The sequence below is a fragment of the Mobula hypostoma genome, chromosome 4 (assembly GCF_963921235.1).
Source record: "Mobula hypostoma chromosome 4, sMobHyp1.1, whole genome shotgun sequence".
In the NCBI taxonomy this organism is placed as follows: Eukaryota; Metazoa; Chordata; class Chondrichthyes; order Myliobatiformes; family Myliobatidae; genus Mobula; species Mobula hypostoma.
The window spans coordinates 190,231,614-190,250,907 of NC_086100.1; the positions used below are offsets into that span (position 1 = coordinate 190,231,614).

Below are 19,294 nucleotides of genomic sequence, written 5' to 3' on the forward strand. Positions count from 1 at the left end.
CCCAATGAGTGGGGTACATGTCCATAAATCCTGATTCCACATCCTCTAGGCACTCATCAAAAATGTGAGATGAAAAACAAAACCGCTGCATTTTTATTTTTATTTTTATTTTTGACTCACATTCCATGAAAGAGAACTTCTGTCTGTCACATATTTGGGTAGTGATTTATGAATTCTGTAAGGATGCTCTTCTGTAATCTGAATGGCTGTAACATGGGTGTTTATTGCATGAGGTCAAAGTGCAGAGTTCAGTGAGTTTGGAGGTAGAAGACCGAAGTAGGCTTGTCCGGAGGACAGAGGCCTGATGTCTGTGAGTCCTGACCAGGAACTGGTGGCCTGTCCTGAGGATGGAGACGTACCTGTGTGTGTGGATGGGTGGGAAAGGGGCTTGTTTTGCTGTTGTCTTGTTGTTTTTGCTGCTGGTGCTGTTCTGCTGAACATTGTGAGCCTACTGTGTCAGCATCCACATGTGCGGTGCCACTTGCGGGCTGCCCCAGCATATCCTTGCGTATGTTGGTTGTTAACTCAAACAGTACATTTCACTGTATACTTTGATGTAGATGCCATAAATAAACCTGAATCTGAAATTATCAGCAATCAGTCAAGGACAGCTTCTTTCCCTCTATCAGATTTCTAAATGGATGACAAATCCATGAGCACTGCCTAGTTGCACTATTTATTTATTTTTGGTCACTAGTAGTAATTTTTACACCTTACACAGTACTGGTTCCTAAGGTTATCATAGCCAGGGGTGGTCATGGGGATGAGCTCCCACTACCTACAAAGTGCTCCAAATGGTGTGCATCTCTAACAGCCTCTGACAACCAGCTCCAACTCTTGGCCTTCACGTGAGGCTTAGCTACGAGGCCCCGGTGGAACTGTTTCTACTGACAAGAGAAGGGGCAAAGGCGGGCCACTGGCGCCTCAAAACCAGGTGCTTCGGGCAGGTGGGGCTCGTCAGCCTTGGATGGCAGCCCGCCTTGGAGAAGGAAAACTCCGATTTTAAACCTCCGCTGCCTTGCGGCCATACCCACCCATGGGAAGTGCTTTGGGAGTAAACCCCGAGGAAGGAATCCGGAGATTCCTAAGTCAGTTTGATGTTGTTTACAACTTCACTCTGGCACCCTCTGTGACGACACTGGTGCCAAGCTGTATCAGCACTTGCCCTTCCCTTGGACTACATCAGTGATGTGGAAAGGGGGAGCCCACTGCATGGGCAACAGCCGGTTCTTCAAATCTTCCCACCCAGGCCTTCACCCTGGAGAGGACACTCCAGCATTGCTTAAGGGGACTTTTGTCTCGCGCATTGGACTCCTCAGTCACAGCAGAGACTGCTGAACCCAGTCCACCAGAGGCGCAAACCCATGATCCCCTGGGATTGATGTCTGCCTACCACAGAGTACTGCCATAGCAAAACACCAATTTTCACAACACATATCAGTGATTCTGATTCACTGTTTTAGCTTTTAGGGCCTCTGCTGTTTGTGATATATAGAAATGACCTGGATGAAAATGTAAATGGGTGGGTAGTGAGTCCGTGGATGATACGATGATTGGTTGTCTTGTAGAAAGTGTAGAAGATTCCCAGAGGACACAGCAGGATATAGACTAGTTGCATATATGGGCAGAGAAATGGCAGAGGGAGTTTAAACCAGGCAAATATCACTCAGAGCAAAAGTATCCGTTAATGGCAAGACCCTTAACAGTGTTGGTGTACAAAGGGATTTTGGCGTCCAAGTGTATAGGTCTCTGAAAATGGCTACAGAGATTGAGAGGGTGGTAAGGAAGACATTTGCCATGCTTGCCTTTATTGGTCAAGGCATTGGGTTCAAGAATTGGAAGTTAAGTCCTAGTTTTATAAATGTCCAGCTAGGACACATCTGGAGTATGCATTCATTTCTGGTCAGCCCCATTATAGGAAAGATGTGGAGACTATGGACAGGGTGCAGAAGAGGTCTGCCAGGATGCTGCTTGGATTAAAGGGCATTATAGGGAGAGTGAGGACAAACCTGGGCTGTTTTCTCTGGGGTGGCAGAAGGTGAACGGAGACCTGATGGAGCTTTATAAAATTATGAGAGGCATAGATAGATCAGACAGCAGCATTGTTTTCCCAGGGTTTGAAATGTCTAATGCTCGAGTTCATGCATGTAACGCAAGAGCTAACAATTTCAAAAGAGATATGCAGGGCAAGTTTTTTAAAATTCAAAATGGGGTGCCTGGAATGCACTGCCAGGGGAAGTAATGGAGGCAGATATGGTGGTGGGCGACATGGTAGTGTAGGAATTAGTGCAACGCTATTGTGATGACAGCGATCACCATTCAGGATTTAATCCTGCCACTGTCTGTGAGTGTTAGTATGTTCCCCCTATGACTGTGTGGGTTTCCTCTGGGAGCTCCAATTTCCTCCCATATTCCAAAGACGTAGTGGTTAGGGTTAGTGAGTTTTAGGCATGCAATTTTCCCGTGGGAAGTGTGGAGGTATTTGCGGGTTGTCCAGCATAATCCTCACTGATTTGATTGGACGCAAATTACACATTTTGCTGCAGGCTTCAGTGTCATCATCATTACGCACCATGTCGTATGATGTGGGTGATATGGTATGCATTACCATGATTGGTCTTGTCAAATCTTTCCACCGAAGTGGTTTGCCATTGGCGTCTTCTGGGCAGTGTCTTCACAAGATGGGTGACACCAGCCATTATCAACACTCCTCAGAGATTGTCCGCCTGGCATCAGTGGTCACCTAACCAGGACTTGTGATATGCACCATCTGCTCACACGACCTTCCACCACCTCCTTCACGTGACCCTGATCAGGGAGGGGGGTGGTGAGTGAATGACGCAGGTGGTACGCCTTGCCCAAGGGTGACCTGCAGGCTAGCCAAGGCAAGGATTGCCTTACTCCTCCTTTAGCAGTAATGTAGCTTCACCCCGCCACCCAAAATGTAGATGTACATGTGACAAATAAAATCTGTTCTAATTTAATATTTAATAGAAGCATTTAAGAAGCTCCTGGGCACATAACGTGCAGAGAATGGAAGGATATGGACCATGCGCAGGCAGAAGGTATTAGCTAATTAGGAGATACCAGTTTGTCGTGAGCAGCAGCTCCTGCTTATCCACCATTCTATACTCTATGATTAAAGTTTCTGGCCAGATTTCCAGGTTTCAGTCAGCGCCCTATTTGTTCTGGCACCAAGCTCCTCACGGTATCGGTTAGAAGTAGTCACGTAAAGGGTTAATCATAATGAGAATGACTGGCTCGGAATGGGGGGAAGAAGGAATACTTCTGGAGTAACGAAGAGCCAACGATGAGGACGTTCGATATTTGATTGACGAGTTGCCCCATCACCTCTGTGTTGGACAGCTTCCTTGCTTCATCGTTCATACGTGACGTAACAGAAACATGTGATTGGCTTGTGTCTCAACTCTAGCACTGAACGGAGTATTGGGAGCCTTGCAAAAAAAAACTTTCGCATTTCTTTTAATGTTTTGCTGAGACGCACGAGACATGTTTTCTTGGAGCCGCTCTGTGGACGCCAAATATGGAGTGGGTGAGTTCCAATGGGCTATCTGCCCGTTTGATTTTTTTGTAAAGTTAATAGAAATGGATGCAGTTTCGGCGAAGTCTCTGCGTTCCAGCATGTAAGGTGGAGGGGAGTAAAGCAACAGTTGTTTCCTGGCCATCTGAGTAGACACTTACATACAACAAAATTGGATAACGAAAACAGGATGTGGTTTAAAATCAGTAAACCCGTTGAAAGAGCCAAGTATGACCCCGGGCATAAGGAGTGTGAAGTGTCCAGTAGCGAAGGGAGTGAAATTCTACATGCATTTCAGTGGAGGCTCCAAGAACGTCCCCCAGTTCCTATCTGCAGGGTACAGTCACTGTGCGCTCGAAATCTGTCACACATTCAAATCGAAACACTCTCTGCAACGCGCCTTACGGAAACGCCAGTATGAAAGCACAGGCGGCTTGCAGGTGGCACTCGGTAATGCGACAACATGCCATACAAAATGCAGGAGGAGCTCAGCAGATCAGGCAGCATCTATGAAGAGGAATAAACAGTCGATATTCCGGGGGCCGTCCAAAACGTCAATAGTTTATTCCCCTCCATAGATGCTGCCTGACCTGCTGAGTTCCTCCAGCGTTTTGTGTGTGGTATTTTGGATTTCAAGTGTCTACAGAATCGCTTGTGTTTATTGAGTAACGTGGAGCATTTAAACTCCAGTGTGTGTTTGGGAATGTCTAAACCTCTCTTGGGACAACTAAATCAGCTGCGACTCTAAGCGGAAAAAAGACAGTGCATTCCATGTCAAAGTTCTAGGCGATTTCATTTATACGACATCTTTCTCTTTATTTTCCTAAATACTTTTTGTTTTATGCTATGTGTGTGACGTCTGTATTGTGAGCGCACCGTGGTCCGGATGAATTTTTTTTAATTTTGGTTATATATAGATATACAGTCAGATGACAATAAACGTGAATGTGTGCCCCATATGATTTTATATACCCTTCAAAGGCATGGTAAGGTCATGGTTAGCACAATGCTTTACAACACCAGCAATTAGGGTTCAATTCCCACCACTGTCTGTAAGGAGTTTGTACATTTTCCACGTGACTTTGTGGATTTCCCTCCAGTTCCTAGAGTTCTTTCTTTGGGGGGGGGGGGGAAGGAGTGGGGGGAAAAGAGGAATGATTTCATGGGGCCTTTCTTCACCTAGATCAAGAGATCCTGGAATGTATTACAGCCAGTCAAAATTCATCTGAAGCGTTGTCATTGTACGATAGGAATGGTCCAGTTCCTGAACTGGGTTAGTAAGTTATAGGCATGGCATACTAACGTCAGAAGCATGGTTACACTTGTGGACTGCCCCTAGCACATCCTCAGACTGTGGTTATTGACAGAAATGATGTATTTGACTCTTTCAATGTACACGTGACAGATAAAGCTAATCTATCTAAAAATATCCATTCTCAACCTCCTTCACTCCAGGGAAAAGTCCCAGCCTATCCAGCCTCTCCTTATAACTCAAGCCCTCCGGTTCCAGTAACATTTTGTGAATCTTTTTTCTGCACCACTTCCAGCTTCATTTGCAGAATTATTAGTCTGAATGTGTGTTATCGAACATAGAGCAACACAACTTAAAATGTTGAAATCGAACCACTTCCGCTCGCAGCTCGTTCCACACTATCACCACCTTCCAAGTGAAGAAGTTCCCCCTCATGTTCCTATTAAACATTTCACCTTTCACCCTTATCCTCTAGTTCTGGTCTCACCCACCATCCTCGGTAGAAAGAGCCTGCTTGCATCTCCTCTGACTATACCCCTCATTATTTGTATACATCTATCAGATCTCTTCTCATTCTCCTATGCTCGAGGGAATAATGTCCTAACCTGTTCAACCTTTCCCTCTAAATCAGGTCCTCAAGTTCTGGTGATATCCTTGTAAATTTCTCCACAATCTTTCAATCTTATTCAAAGTCAAAATGCATTTACTATTAAATATGTGTGCTATATACAACTTTGAGGTTCATCTCCTTCCAGGCGGTCACAAAGCAAAGAAACCCAGTAGAACCCGCCCCCCCTACTTTTTTTAAAAAGACCACCAAACACCCAGTGTGCAGAAAAGAATTGTGCAAATGACAAAAGCAAGAAAACAAGTGAAGTTCACAAGAGTGAGTCCACAGCTACGAAGCCAGTCATCACTGCAGCCATTCCAGCGACCCATTAGTTGCAGACCATCAGTTCAACGCAGAGCCAAGTAAACCTGCGGAGCAGCGAGCTGAACCAGCCTATCCTTCGCCTCCGGCTCCAACAATCTGTCCCGCGCGCTTAAACCATCCAAACCTCAGGTCATTCCTCACTCTTGGGCCCAGGCATGGGCTCCGTTACCACGACTTTGCCTCGCCTCCCCACTCTCAGCCTCGGTTCTGCCACATCGAATTGCCTCGGAGTCAGCTCCAGCAATGGCCAAACATCGGCTCATTCCCCACTCTCAGGCCCCACCGCCTCGAATAAGCCCGTACACTGCAAACTGTAACCATCCCGCACCTGTGAGACGTCGGTTCACACTGCGAAATTGCCAGGTGGTACAGGTGCATCGAAAGCTTAACTCTGAAAGGGAAGTTACAGGATATTGATTGCAGTGATCGTTTGCCAGAAAAAAAGTGTGATTAAGAAAAGTAGTTAGTAGTTTTCTTTGTTTTGTTTGCCGCTGCCAAGTAGTTTCTGAGCTTCACCGGCCTCATCTTAAACCACACGTCTTTCCTGTAGATAAGTGACTAAAACTGTACATGATACTCCAAGTTAGGCCTCACCAATGTTTTAAATCTTTAACATAACATCCCGCCTCCTGTACTCAATACTTTGATTTATGAAGGCCAATGAAGGTTTTCTTTACCACCATATCTACCTGTGACAGCATTTTCAATGAACTATGGATCTATATTCCTGGATCCCTCTGTTCTTCCACACTCCTCAGTGTCCGACTGCTCATCATGTAAGTCCTACCCTAGTTTTCCCTCCCAAAGTGCAACACCATGCACTTGTCTGCATTAAGTTCCATCTGTCGTTTTTCAGCCCATTTTCCCAGCTGGTTCAGATCCCATTGCAAGCTTTTTCCTCACTGTCCACTACAACCCCAGTCTTGGTGTGAACTGCAAATTTGCTGATTCAGTTTACTACGTTATCATCCAGATCATTGATGTAGATGATGAGCAATGGACACAGCATCGATTCTTGTGGCGACCTCTAGTCAAAGGCCTCCAGTCAGACGCAAGCATCTACCACCACTCTCTGGCTGTTCCTGTGAAGCCAATGTCTTATACATATGACTACCTGATCTAGAATGGCAAGGCACTGAGCTTTTTTGAGCAATCTTGCATACAGGACCTTGTCAACAGCCATGCTAAAGACCATATAGACAACATACACTGCCTTGCCTTTGCTTTTCTGGTAACTTCTTCGAACAACTCTATAAGATTGGTTAGATATAACCTACCATGCACAAAGTCATGTTGACTACCCCTGATCTGTCCCTGTCTATCCAAATACTTGTATATCTGGTTCCATGGAATACCTTCCAATAACTTGCCCATTACTAATGTCAGGCCCATCAGGCTATAACTTACTGGTTTATTCTTAGAGCCTTCCTTAAACAATGAAACAACTTTACATATCCTCCAATCCTCTGGCACCTTACCCGTGGCTAAGGACATTTCAAATATCTCTGCTCGGGCCCCTTCAGTTCTGCATTAGCCTCCCACATGGTCCAGGGGAGCACTTTGACAGACCCTGGGGAATTGCCTCAAGATAGCAAACACGCCTCCTCTGCAGTTTGTATATGGTCCATGACCTTGCCGCTGCTTTGCTTCACGTCTGTTGGCTCTGGGTCTGTCTCCTGCGTAAGTACAGATGTAAAGAAATCCATTTATGATCTCCCACATCCCATTCATCTCCAAGCATAGATGATCACTTCCAGAGGACCAATTTTGTCCCTTGTTATCTTTTTGCTCTTAATGTAGCTGTCGAATCTATCCCATTCCTTCTTTTAGCTCTCCTAATTTCCTTCTTAAGTGTTCCCTTCCATTTCTTATACTCAAGTACCTCATTTGTTCCTGTCTACCTACATCTGTTATGCACCTCCTTTTTCTTAACTAGGGCCTCAATATCTCTCAAAGTTTGGTTCCCTAGACCTGTTATCCTTGCCTTTTATTCTGACAGGAACATACAAACTCTTTATCTCAAAATTTCATTTTTGAAGTCCTCACACTTACGAAGTACACCTTTGCCAGAAAACAGCCTGTCCCAATCTAGACTTGCAGGATCCTTTCTGGTACCATCAAAACTGGCCTTTCTTCAATTTAGAATCTTAGCCCAAGGACCAGACTTATCCTTTTCCATAATTATCCTGAAGCTAATGGCATTACGATCACAAGGTGCAAGCTGTTCCTCTACATTAACTCTGTCACCTGCCCTGCCTCATTCCCTAATAGGAGATCTCATATCATACTCTCTCTAGTTGGGAACTCTCTGTATTGACTAAGCAGACTTTCCTGAGTACATTTGACAAACTCTGTCCCATCTAGTCCTTTTAAAGTATGGGAATCCCAGTCAATAAGTGAAAAGTTAAAATCACCTACCATCACATTTTTATGTTTTTTGCAACAGTCCACGCTCACTCAAGAAATTTGCTCCCCTAAATCCTGCTGACTGTAGGGTGGTCTATAAATGAATCCATTAATGTGGTCTGCCCTTTCTTATTCCTCACTTCCCCCAATATAGCCTCATAGATGAGTTCTCCAGCCTATCCTGTCTGGGCACTGCTGTGACATTTTTCCTGACTTGAACATGCGTCCCCCCATGCTCAACCTTTCGATTCCTGACTTTGTATTTAGTCTCAACAACATCTTCACCTGCAGCCACTCCACTCTCTGCTCTGGTGCTCTGGTCCCCATCCCCCTGCAACTATGGCTTATGTTAGAAGAACTCATTGAAAGCTGTTGATATTTATCTTGTGAATGAGATCCGGGTTTAAAAAAGAGGAATCATTAATATATCCCTCTTTGTAAAACTTTAGCCAGTGCAGGAGATTCAAAGCACAGGTTCTAGGCCCCAGTGCAGGAGATTCAAAGCACAGGTTCTAGGCCCCAGTGCAGAACACAGCAGGCAATTGTGCAGAGTACTCCCAGAAATGGTGAGAAGAGATTGGGCAAATAATCTGAATTCTTGACATTGCATGAGGGATACATGTTAAGTGGAAGGGTTTCAAGCAATTTCCTGCTGGGAGTATCTAATCTGATGACATGTCCGATGGGTTTGTGTTCAGGCCTGTGGCACGGAGACGCAAGACCAAAGGAAGTTGTTAAGGGTTGTTAAGAAGGCATACGGTGCATTGGCCTTCATTAGTCGGGGGTTGAGTTGAAGAGTCATGAGGTAAAATTTGTTGCTCTGTGAAACTCTGGTTAAACCACACTCAGAGTATTGTGTTTGGTTTTGGTTGTATCATTATAAAAAGGACATGGAAGCTTCAGAGAGAGAGTGCAGAGGAGATTTACCAGAATGCTACCTTAAGTTTGATTGAGTAAGCCTGGGATTTCAGAATGAAGGTGGATGAGAGGTGACTTGATAAATGTGTACAAGATGATAAGAGGCAGTGATAGAGGGGATAGCCAGAGACTTTTTCCTTGGGGAGGAAATGGATAATGCAAATGGGCATAATTTTAAGGTGATTGGAGGTAAGTATAGCCAGAGTTGTCAGAGGGTAGTTCATTACACAAGAGTTTGGTGAATGCATGGAACACCCTGCCAGGGTCAGTGGTAGAGACAGTATAATCAGGGACATTTAAGAAACTCTTAGTTAGGCACATTGATGATAGAAAAATGGAGGGCTATATAGGTGGGAAGGGTTAGATTGATCTTAGAATGTGTTAAGAGGCCATCACAACACTATAAGCTGAAGGCCTGCACTATGCTGTAATGTTCTATGTTGTAAAGTTCTAACAAAGAGAAAAGGGGCAACAGCACAGCCTCCAAACCCCAGCCACACAGTGCTGACTGGACACTGAGTGATCATGCAGTGGTTTGATGTGCTTTCAAACCAAACTGATGGGGCGAGAGTCTGCTCCTTTCTTTCTTGGAAGTGAAAACAGTGTCAGTTCTTGTTGGGTGATCATCCTTGAAACCCATTTGGCTGTTTGGTGGAGAACTCACAAGAGTCCTTTCTCCAGTGGGGGAAGGAAAGAAGCAAAGGGAGGAAAGAATGCATCGGTCCTTTCACAACCAAGGTCAAGAGGTTCTGGAATGTATTACAGTTAGTCAAAATTCTTTTGAAGTTTATTCATTGTTAAAAAGGAGTGGTCAAGTTATAAAACTGGTATCCAGATGCATAGTCTGGTACTGAAAAGTACCCAGGGCTTCAAAGGACCTCAAAGCCAGGAGAAAAACTCGCAGGGTACAGGGCAGTAGTGACCCCTATGCATCTGTACCCTCCTGGGATGGTTCCTCAACCCTTCCTTCCTGTCAGTTTTCATGGGCTTTGAGCTGACTGACGAGGTTAATGTGGGACATTTGCACAGAACATTTCAGAGGAGCTTCTCAGAGTGGCGGGTGGGTAGATGTGAGGTGGTCCATTTTTCTGCCACTTGCACAGGGCTGCATTGTGCTGTTGGTGAACGATCTCGAAGTTCTTGATACCACCCAGCAAAAAATCCCTTTCCTCATTTCCTGTGAGAGTTTCCCAGGAAACAGTGGGGATGTTGCATTCCTTCAAGGTAATCTTGACCTGTGATAAATTGGGATAGGATGTTTGTTTTGAGAGTCTGGTTTGGGGATGTAAGGACAACGTGGTAATTCAACAGTGTGGCCAATCCAGTATGGTAAACAGAAGTAAACTAGGGCCTCGAGGTTAATGGTATCACACTGAGCAGTGTGGAAGAACGGATAGATCTTGGGTCCACGTCCACAAATACCTCAATGTTATGATACTAATTGAATAGGTGTATAAGAAATCATAAAAAAAATAAACGTGTCATTTGGAATTGAGCAGACTAAGATAAACATTTTGAAAGCATTCCATTGTTTTCATAATTTGCTTCATGTGGTTTTCATGATATGAATTTCATAATTCGTAATTTGCCTTGCAAGCTGATAGGATTGTTCAGAAGACATATGGCGTGTTGGCCTTCATTAGTAGGGGGCTTGAGTTCAAGATCCACGAGGTAATGCTGCAGCTCTGTAAAACTTTGTGTATTGTGTTCACTTCTGTTTGACCCATTAGAGGAAGAATGTGGAAGCTTGGGAGAGGGTGCGGATGAACTGTACTAGGATGCTGCCTGGATTCGAGTACATGTCCCATGAGGATGGGTTGAGTAAATAGGGATGAGATGTGACTTTATAGAGGTATACAAGATGATAAGGGGTATGGATGGGTTGCCAGAGCCTCTTTCCCAAAGTGTAAATAGGTAACAGGAAGGGGCATAATTTTAAGGTGATTTGAGGTGCTGTCAGAAATAGGGTTTTACACAGAAAGTAGTAGGTTTGTGGAACTCCCTGCCAGGGATGGTAGTAGAGGAAGATGCATTCGAATTGAATTCAATTCAATTCTAAGAAAGGACAATTAGGGACATTTAAGATAGGAATATGGATGAAAGAAGAATGGAAGGCTATGTAGGAGGGAAGGACTAGCTTGATCTTAGAATAGGTTAAATAGTTAACACATCATCACAGGATGAAGGGCCTATATTATGTTGTACTGTTGTACGTCCTAACTGTCAGGGATGTTGGATTGAGGAGAAAACATTGGCATCATTTTGCTTATCTTTCCATTTTTGGTGAAACTTCAAATAGGCTTGAGCTGCCTGCTTTCGGTAGTCCAGATGTCAGAAGCATATTTAAGGACAGGGATTACTGCTGCCCAGAGGACCATGACCTTTGTGCAAGGTCACCAGTCTTAATCTTCAAATACCCTTTTCCTAAATATTGTTGGTCATCTTTTGCTGAGAAGTGACTCTCTAGTTATGGGTCATTGTCTACATTTTTGAAGATTTCACTGTGAAAATTTATTATTGGATAGTGGTGTGGTACATTGGGGGCAGATTGGTAGAGGGCTAGGAACTTGTGGAAGTGGTAAAGCCTATCCAGTCCTATTTTCTTTTTCCCAGGGTGGGGGGTCTTTGGGGGCTTTGTTTCTATCATTCATTCTATGGGGATCTTGTTTCATGGATGTCTGTGAAGAGGATGAATTTCACATTTTATACTGTATACATTCTGAAACATTAAAATAAATTTAATTGAACCTTTGAATTGGGGAATCGAGGGGATAGGGGTAAGGGGAATGAGGAAAGAATTAGTAAGGACCCTATGAACACCTTTCACACACAATGTTTAGAATGAGCTGCCAGAGGAAGTGGTTGAGGTGCGTCCACTAACAACTCATAAGGGACAGGTATATGGATAGGAAAAATTTAGAAGAATGGAGCCCAAAAGGAGGCAAATGGACTAGATTATATGGGCATTTTGGTTGGCATGGATGAGCTGGGCAGGAGGGCCTGTTTCTGTGCTGCATGACCTCATATGCTTCGGAGAATGAGTTGGCGATCTTTTGGAGCTTGGCATTTGAGAGTTCGTACAAGTAAGCATGCTGTGCACGTTGCAGCCCAACCACTAAGGTTTGGGTGACCTTGCTTCTGGTGTATAAGGTTGAACAGTTTTTGGTTAGTTCTAAAAATTAGCTCTATTTCTATGAGAAGCTTGTAAAAGGTAAGCTGTAACACTGTGGAGAGAGAGAGATTGAGAAAATCATTGATATTGGTCAGAAAGCATTTTGATTATTGTGAGCAGTTTTGGGCCTCATATGGAAAAAGATATGCTGGCATTGGAGAGGGTCCAGAGGAGGTTTGCGAGAATGAGCCCAGAAGGAAAGGGTTAGTGTATGAGCCATGTTTGATGCCTCCGGGCTGGACTTGTTGGAGTTTAGAAGAATGAGGGGTATTCTCATTGAAACCTACCGAATATTTAAAGGCTGGATGTTGAGAGGATGTTTCGTACAGAGGGCACAGCCTCAGGGTGGAATAGAACTGAACAGGAGTTTCTTCAGCCTGAGCGTGGCAAATGTGTGGAATTCATTACCACACATGGCGATGGAGGTCAACTCTTGGTGCATTAAAGCAGAGGCTAATCGGTTCTTGATTAGTAATGGTGTCAAAAGTTCCAGGGAGAAGGCAAGAGAGAGGGGTTGAGGAGATAGAAAATCAGCAATGATTGAATGGGTCAAATGGCCTAATTCTGCTCTTTGGTCTTATGACCTTATGGTTTGACCAATGATAAAATATTATTTGATACCTCATCTTCACTGAGATTGGTTCCATTGTTAAACTGTTGGTTGGTATCATTGTGCATACAGCAGACAACTCAATGCCCCGGAGAGATACCAATGCTGTTCTCTTGGAAGCTTCTATATCCAGTGTGTGAGAAGGCAAGCCAGGGCCGGTGTTGCCTCCCAGTCCAACGTTCCCTACCACAGGCTCTATAGTTACTCGGTCTGCTTCTTTGGGGAAGCCATGTCGACGTTGTGTCTGATACCAGGATCCGAAACAGGCACCATTAATTGGAGAACCAGGGCAACTTTTCCAAGGATGTTCTCGTCAATAGACATCACAGCCCTGTCATGTCATCGGAAACTTTGGCTCTGACTGCTCAAAATGGGGAAAGTGCATTCAAAAAGGTTCTGAGCGTCTCAGGCCTCTTTCTGGGGGACACATATGGATAGAGGATGTTCTTTTTACCCATCCACCAACCCTTCAAAGAACTTGCTGTCCAGAATGCCTCGGGGTCAGTGGGCCTTCATTAGTCATCTTGCAATCCACAGGACTGGAGTGGGAGAAATTGGTACTGGTCAGAATGCATCTGGATTATTGGGAACACGAGAAAATCTGCAGATGCTAGAAATTCAAGCAACACACACAAAATGCTGGTGGAACGCAGCAGGCCAGTCAGCAGCTACAGAAAGAAGTACAGTCGATGTTTCGGGCCGAGACCCTTCGTCAGGATACATTATTGGACACGTCAGGATTATTGGGAGTAGTTTTGGGCCCCATATATGGAAGAAGGGTATGCTGATATTGGAGAGGGTCCAGAGGTGGTTTGTGAGAATGTTCCAGGAATGAAAGGGTTAATATATGAGGAGCGTTTGACGGCTCTGGGCCTGGACTCACTGGAGTTTGGAAGAATGAGGGGGGAATCTCATTGTCACCTTAACCCAAAGGCACTGCCTAAGAATGAGGGGGCTTCTGATTTCTGGGGGAAAAAAAAGCAATCCTGTGGAGGAGCTCGGCAGGGTGAGGAGCATCTGCTCCAACTGCCTGTAATCTTTCATTCTTCCTCGGTCCACTCACTTACCTTGTGCTCAAGTCTCACCACTCCCACTTGTCCTCTTTATACTGGCCATCTTCCCTCTCCATTCTCCTGTCTAATGCAGGGATTTGACCCGAAATTTCGACAGTGCCTTCCTCCCCTACAGATGCTGTTCCTCCAGTGGGCCGATTGTTGTTCTGCATTCCAACATCTGTAGTCTCTTGTGTATCAACTGTCTGGAAACATTAATTTGCATCTTGTCACAACAGCTATTTAAACTTTAAAAAAAAGAAGAAAGTTGGCAAATAAAAAGCTAGCATCAGGAATAGTGACTGTGAAGTTCCCGGAATGTTATTACAGCAAATGTCATCCTACCCTAGTCTGCACTGTATGTTAGAGGGTGGCACAGTAATATAGTGGTTAGCATTACGCTTTATAGCGCCAGCGATCACCAGTAGCGGTTCAGTTTCTGCCGCTGTCTGTAAAGGGTTTGTATATTTTCCCCATGACTGCATGGTTTTCCTCTGGGTGATCCAGCTTCCTTCCACATTCCAAAGATATATGGGTTTGTGTGAGTAAATTGGTAGGCATGTTATTTTGGCACCAGAATCATGGTGACAGTTGTGTATTTAATACTTCAGGAATATTTGAGGAATCTTGTATGTGTAAACATGTGTACATATGCTTGACTAAGTATTCTTGTTCATTTAATTAATTATGTAAAAATGTTAATTCCATACGTCATCAAACTACCACATGATATATGCGCACCTCCCCTAAAGTAAACTTGAACTACACTCATATTTCCAGGCTCTGGTGAGTTTCTTTGAATTAATTTAATGTTTTGAAGTTACAAAGCCCATAGCACATATTCGGATTGTGTTGGGCGTTGACACAAAATGACGCATTTCACTGTATGTTCTGACGTACATGTGATAAATAAAGCTAATATTTTCATCTTTGAACTCATTACTCTTAGGGACAGGAGTGGGCCACTGGACCTTGCAATCAAGAGGTTAATCCTAGTTTCCTGTCCTGTTGCTGCGAAACTCAAACCTTCCATCCAAAAATCCACCAATCTCTGATCTGAAGGAAATCAATCACTGAACCTCCACGGTAGATAATTCCAGGAATTCACCACTCTGTGTGTGACTGAACAACTTCTTTTAGTCACAAATGGCTCACTTGGTACTCTGGGTCTGTAACTGTGCAGTCTGTCAGCCAGGGGAAACATCCTTCCTGTGTAGACTGCTGAGAATTTTGCACGTTCCGATAAACTTGCCTGTTGTTGAATTTGAAGGCAGAATACAGGGTTAATGACAGGGTTCTCTGTAAAGTGGAGGAACAGAGGGATCTTGGGGTTCATGACCATAGCTCCTTCAAAGTTGCCTCAAAGTTGATAGGGTCCTTGAGAAGACGTATGGTGTGATGGCCTTCATTAGTTCAAGAGCCGCGAGGTAATGTTGCAGCTCTGTAAAACTCTTGTTAGACCACACTCGGCATGTTGTGTTCAGTTCTGGTTGCCTCATTATAGGAAGAATGTGGATGCTTTTAGAGATGATGCAGAGGAGTTTATCAGGATGCTGTCTGGATTAGATAGCAGCTTAAATTATGAAGATAGGTTGAATGAGCTAGAGCTTTTCTCTTGCTCAAAGAGAAGGGTAGGAGGTGACTTAATAGAGGTGTACAAGATAAGATGCATAGATTGAGAGGATAGCCAGAGACTTTTCCCCAGCTATTAAAGGGGGGGGGCATAATTTTAATGAGATTGGAGTAAGGTGTAGAGGGGATGCTTTTTTACGCAGAGAGTGGTGAGTGTGTGGAACACCCTTCCAAGTATAGTGTTAGAAGCAGATATATTAGGGGCCTTTTAAAAACTCTTAGATAGTCCCATGGATGATAGAAAAAATAGAGGGCTAGGTAGGAGGGCAGGTTAAATTGATCTCAGAGTAGGTTAATGGGTCGCAGAGCATTATGGGCTGAAGGGCCTGTACTGTGCTTTACTGTTCTGTATTCTTCTACTCTGTAGAGAATAGAGTCTTGACCTCTTCATTCTCTTCTTGTATGAAAGACCTAGGGGTCAGTCTGGTAAATCTTTGCTTTGCTTTCTACAGTGAGTACATTCCTTTTAGGGAAGGAGGCCATTATTGTACAAATTTCTCCATGAGTCATTCACCATAATCGCATGTAATTGTAGTGAGACATTTTTATTCTTGGATTCTTCTCTTCAAACAATAAAGGAATGCATTTCCAACAGCCTTGGAAAGCATTTCCAGCTCCCTTGGATAGGTTTATTCAGTCATTTGGGTCTCTTTGAACATCTTGTGTGACCTCACTTGACTATTTTAATAAATTGAACTGTATAAGCAGCATGCAAGTCAAGCTCTTCAGATATTTGGTATATGTAAACCATTGACCAATTACCATGGTAGCATAGTGGTTAGCATGACACTATTACAGCTCGAGGCATTCTGGAGATCAGAGTTCAATTCTGGCGATGTTCTGTAAAGAGTCTTTGTAGGTCCATAGACGTGGGAGCAGAATTAGGCCATTCAGCTCATCGAGTTTTCTACGCCATTCCATCATGGCTGATCCTGGATTTCACTCAACCCCATACACCGGCCTTCTCACCATATCCTTTGATGTCCTGACTGATCAGGAAATGATCAACTTCTGCCTTAAATATACCCATGGACTTGGCCCCCATCATAGTCTGTGGCAGAGCATTCCACAGATTCCCTACTCTCTGGCTGAAAAAATAGCTCTTTACCTCTGTTCTAAAAGATCGCCCCTCATTTTTGAGGCTGTGCCCTTTAGTTTTGGATGCCCCCACCATAGGAAACATCCTCGCCACGTCCATCCTATCTAGTCCTTTCAACATCCAGTAGGTTTCAATGAGATCCCCTTGCATTCTAGTGTATTCCAGTGAGTACAGGCCCGAAGCTGCCAAACGCTGCTCATATGTTAACCCCTTCATTCCCAGGATCATCTTTGTGAACCTCCTCTGGACTCTCTCCAATGACAACACATCCTTTCTGAGTTATGGTGCCCAAAACTGTTGACAATACTCCAAGGGCGGCTTGACTAGTGTCTTATAAAGGCTTAGCCTTATCTCTTTGCTTTTGTATCCTATTCCCCTTGAAATAAATGCCAATATTGTATTTGCCTTTTTACCCCAGACTTGAAGGTTCAAAGGTCCAATTCAATGTCAGAGAAATGTATACAATATACATCCTGAAATGCTTTTTCTTCACAAACATCGACAAAAACAGGCTCGGTCATGGTGTAGCCTTTCTGCAGCCCCAAAGAATGCACGACAGTTAAATGTGAGAACCCCAAAATCCACCCCAGCTCCCCCTCCCTCGTGTAAACTGCAGCGAGCAACGATCCTCCCTCCCTCCAGCAAAAAAAAGCGCACCCACTACAGAGCACAAGCATGAGCTAGGCAGTAGCAAAGACGCAGACCTTGCAGCTATCGCATTTCATCCAGCATTCGACAAACCACAGGTTATTTCTCTCCCTAATAAGGGAGAGGGAGATGACCCCCATTTTCACAGCGAGCGGGTTACATAACAACCCAAACAACAGGAATTCTGCAGATGCTGGAAATTCAAGCAACACACATCAAAGTTGCTGGTGAACGCAGCAGGCCAAGCAGCATCTATAGGAAGAGGTGCAGTCGATGTTTCAGGCCGAGACCCTTCATCAGGACTAACCTGACGAAGGGTCTCGGCCTGAAACGTCGACTGCACCTCTTCCTATAGATGCTGCTTGGCCTGCTGCGTTCACCAGCAACTTTGATGTATGTTACATAACAACCCGCTGGTTTACGATGTTAAAAAGTCCGTTTCGTCGCTTTTTATGAGCTCTGTGCCCGACGATCACAAAGATCTCGGGTCTTTGGGCCCACAGCAAAAGACTTTCCGGCCTCCATGACACCACAGGAGTCTCCTGCTGTGACACTGACCCTTGATCCACCCGTCTCCAGAGCCCCGAGATCTTAGGCTTTCGAATGAGAGCTGGACTCTCAGGCCGAACCCTTGGCATGCCGAACAACAACGGCTGGTCCTGAAACCCCGAGAACGGGTCCCATTCCCGCAAAGAACAGAAGTCTGCGTGTAACTCCAGGTCAGTCTTCAGAAGAACCCTGAAAGGGAAAAACAAAGATATTAAAGATGGAAATAGAGCTGTTTCCGAGGATGCAAGCAAAGGAGTCGCCGTTTAGCGCCATCTTAACTCTGCCCCCTACTCCAACTCCATAGACTGACCCTGTAAATTAACCTTCTGGGAGTATTGCTCGAGGCCTCCCAAGTTACTCTACACCTCTGATGTTTGAACCTTCTCCCAATTTAGATAATAGTCTGCACTATTGTTCCTCTTGCTAGGGTGATATAACTCAAAGGGCCAGCTCCACGCTGTATTGCTAAACAAATGAATAATAATTTACCAAGTTTATTTACCAATCTCACCTCCATTTAAAGATACTTTACATTTCTGCTTTTTTCTCTAATGTCACATTGTACTTTATAAAATTCTAGAGAAAAGTTTATAATGTAATATTGAACAACGTGATATTGGGGTTAATGGGATGCTTTGAAAATTGATTCATAGACAGGAAATATAGAAAAGATTTAAGTGAGTCTTTTCCGATTAGATGGTGGCGTGCTTGGATGCAGCAAGTTTTATGGGGTCAACTAGAGGTGTTATTGTCTTTTTTTAATAATCGCAAGACCCTGCTGGACATTAAGAACTTAAGGTACTGCTGGTCTATCCCATCTGCGAGTTGCTCATTGGTGGAGAAACCGTAGGAGCTGGAGCATGCGCACCGTGACGCTGCTTGCGAAAGAGAGGCGTTGGTGCCCAAACGTGGTGTTCGGTCTAAGAGCGAGTGATCACCTTAGTTATTTTTCTTGTGATCGCAAGACCCTGTTGGACATTGGTGGTGTGGAATGCTGCATGTCCAATTCGTTGGTTTACTGACAGGTGGTGGGGGAGCCGTGTGGCCTCAGTGATAGTGAAGACTAGGCCTCAAGCCATGGTGTCGCCTTTCTGCAGCCACCCATGAGGAGACATCGGAGTCGGGCAATCCGTCAGAGTGCTGGAGGGAGCATGGTGCAGCGTCCATGCCCCCCTCCTCCATTATTCGCTCAGCTGAAGACAAGCTCTGTTGTGTTTGACTGCAGACTGCTGCAACATCATCGACTCAGGGACTTGGATTATATACTTCTTTTTTGAGCGACTGTATTTTACTGACATCTTGGATATGCTTGCTGTCGTACAATGTATGTGCCTGGATTGTGTTTTTACCTTGGCCCCGGAGTAACACTGTTTTGTTTGGCTACATTCATGGGTATTCATGTATGGTAGCATGACAACTGAACTTGAAATTGAATTCTATGAATGGCAGGCTGTAACTAGTAAGATACTGCAGAGGGGGTT

General features: G+C 44.4%; 1 protein-coding gene across 2 annotated transcripts in view; it reads left to right on the forward strand.

Moving 5' to 3' along the window:
- The first annotated feature begins 3,422 nt into the window (after window positions 1-3,422).
- Window positions 3,423-19,294, forward strand: part of LOC134345844 (dedicator of cytokinesis protein 2-like) — a 1,258,793-nt gene continuing 1,242,921 nt past the window's right edge. The window contains exon 1 of one of the 2 annotated variants that reach the window (XM_063047144.1): window positions 3,423-3,553. In XM_063047144.1, the coding sequence (XP_062903214.1) occupies window positions 3,511-3,553 (43 nt within the window). In that variant the 5' untranslated portion in view covers window positions 3,423-3,510. The remainder of the gene's footprint in view (window positions 3,554-19,294) is intronic. The other variant, XM_063047146.1, reaches the window with a different exon arrangement.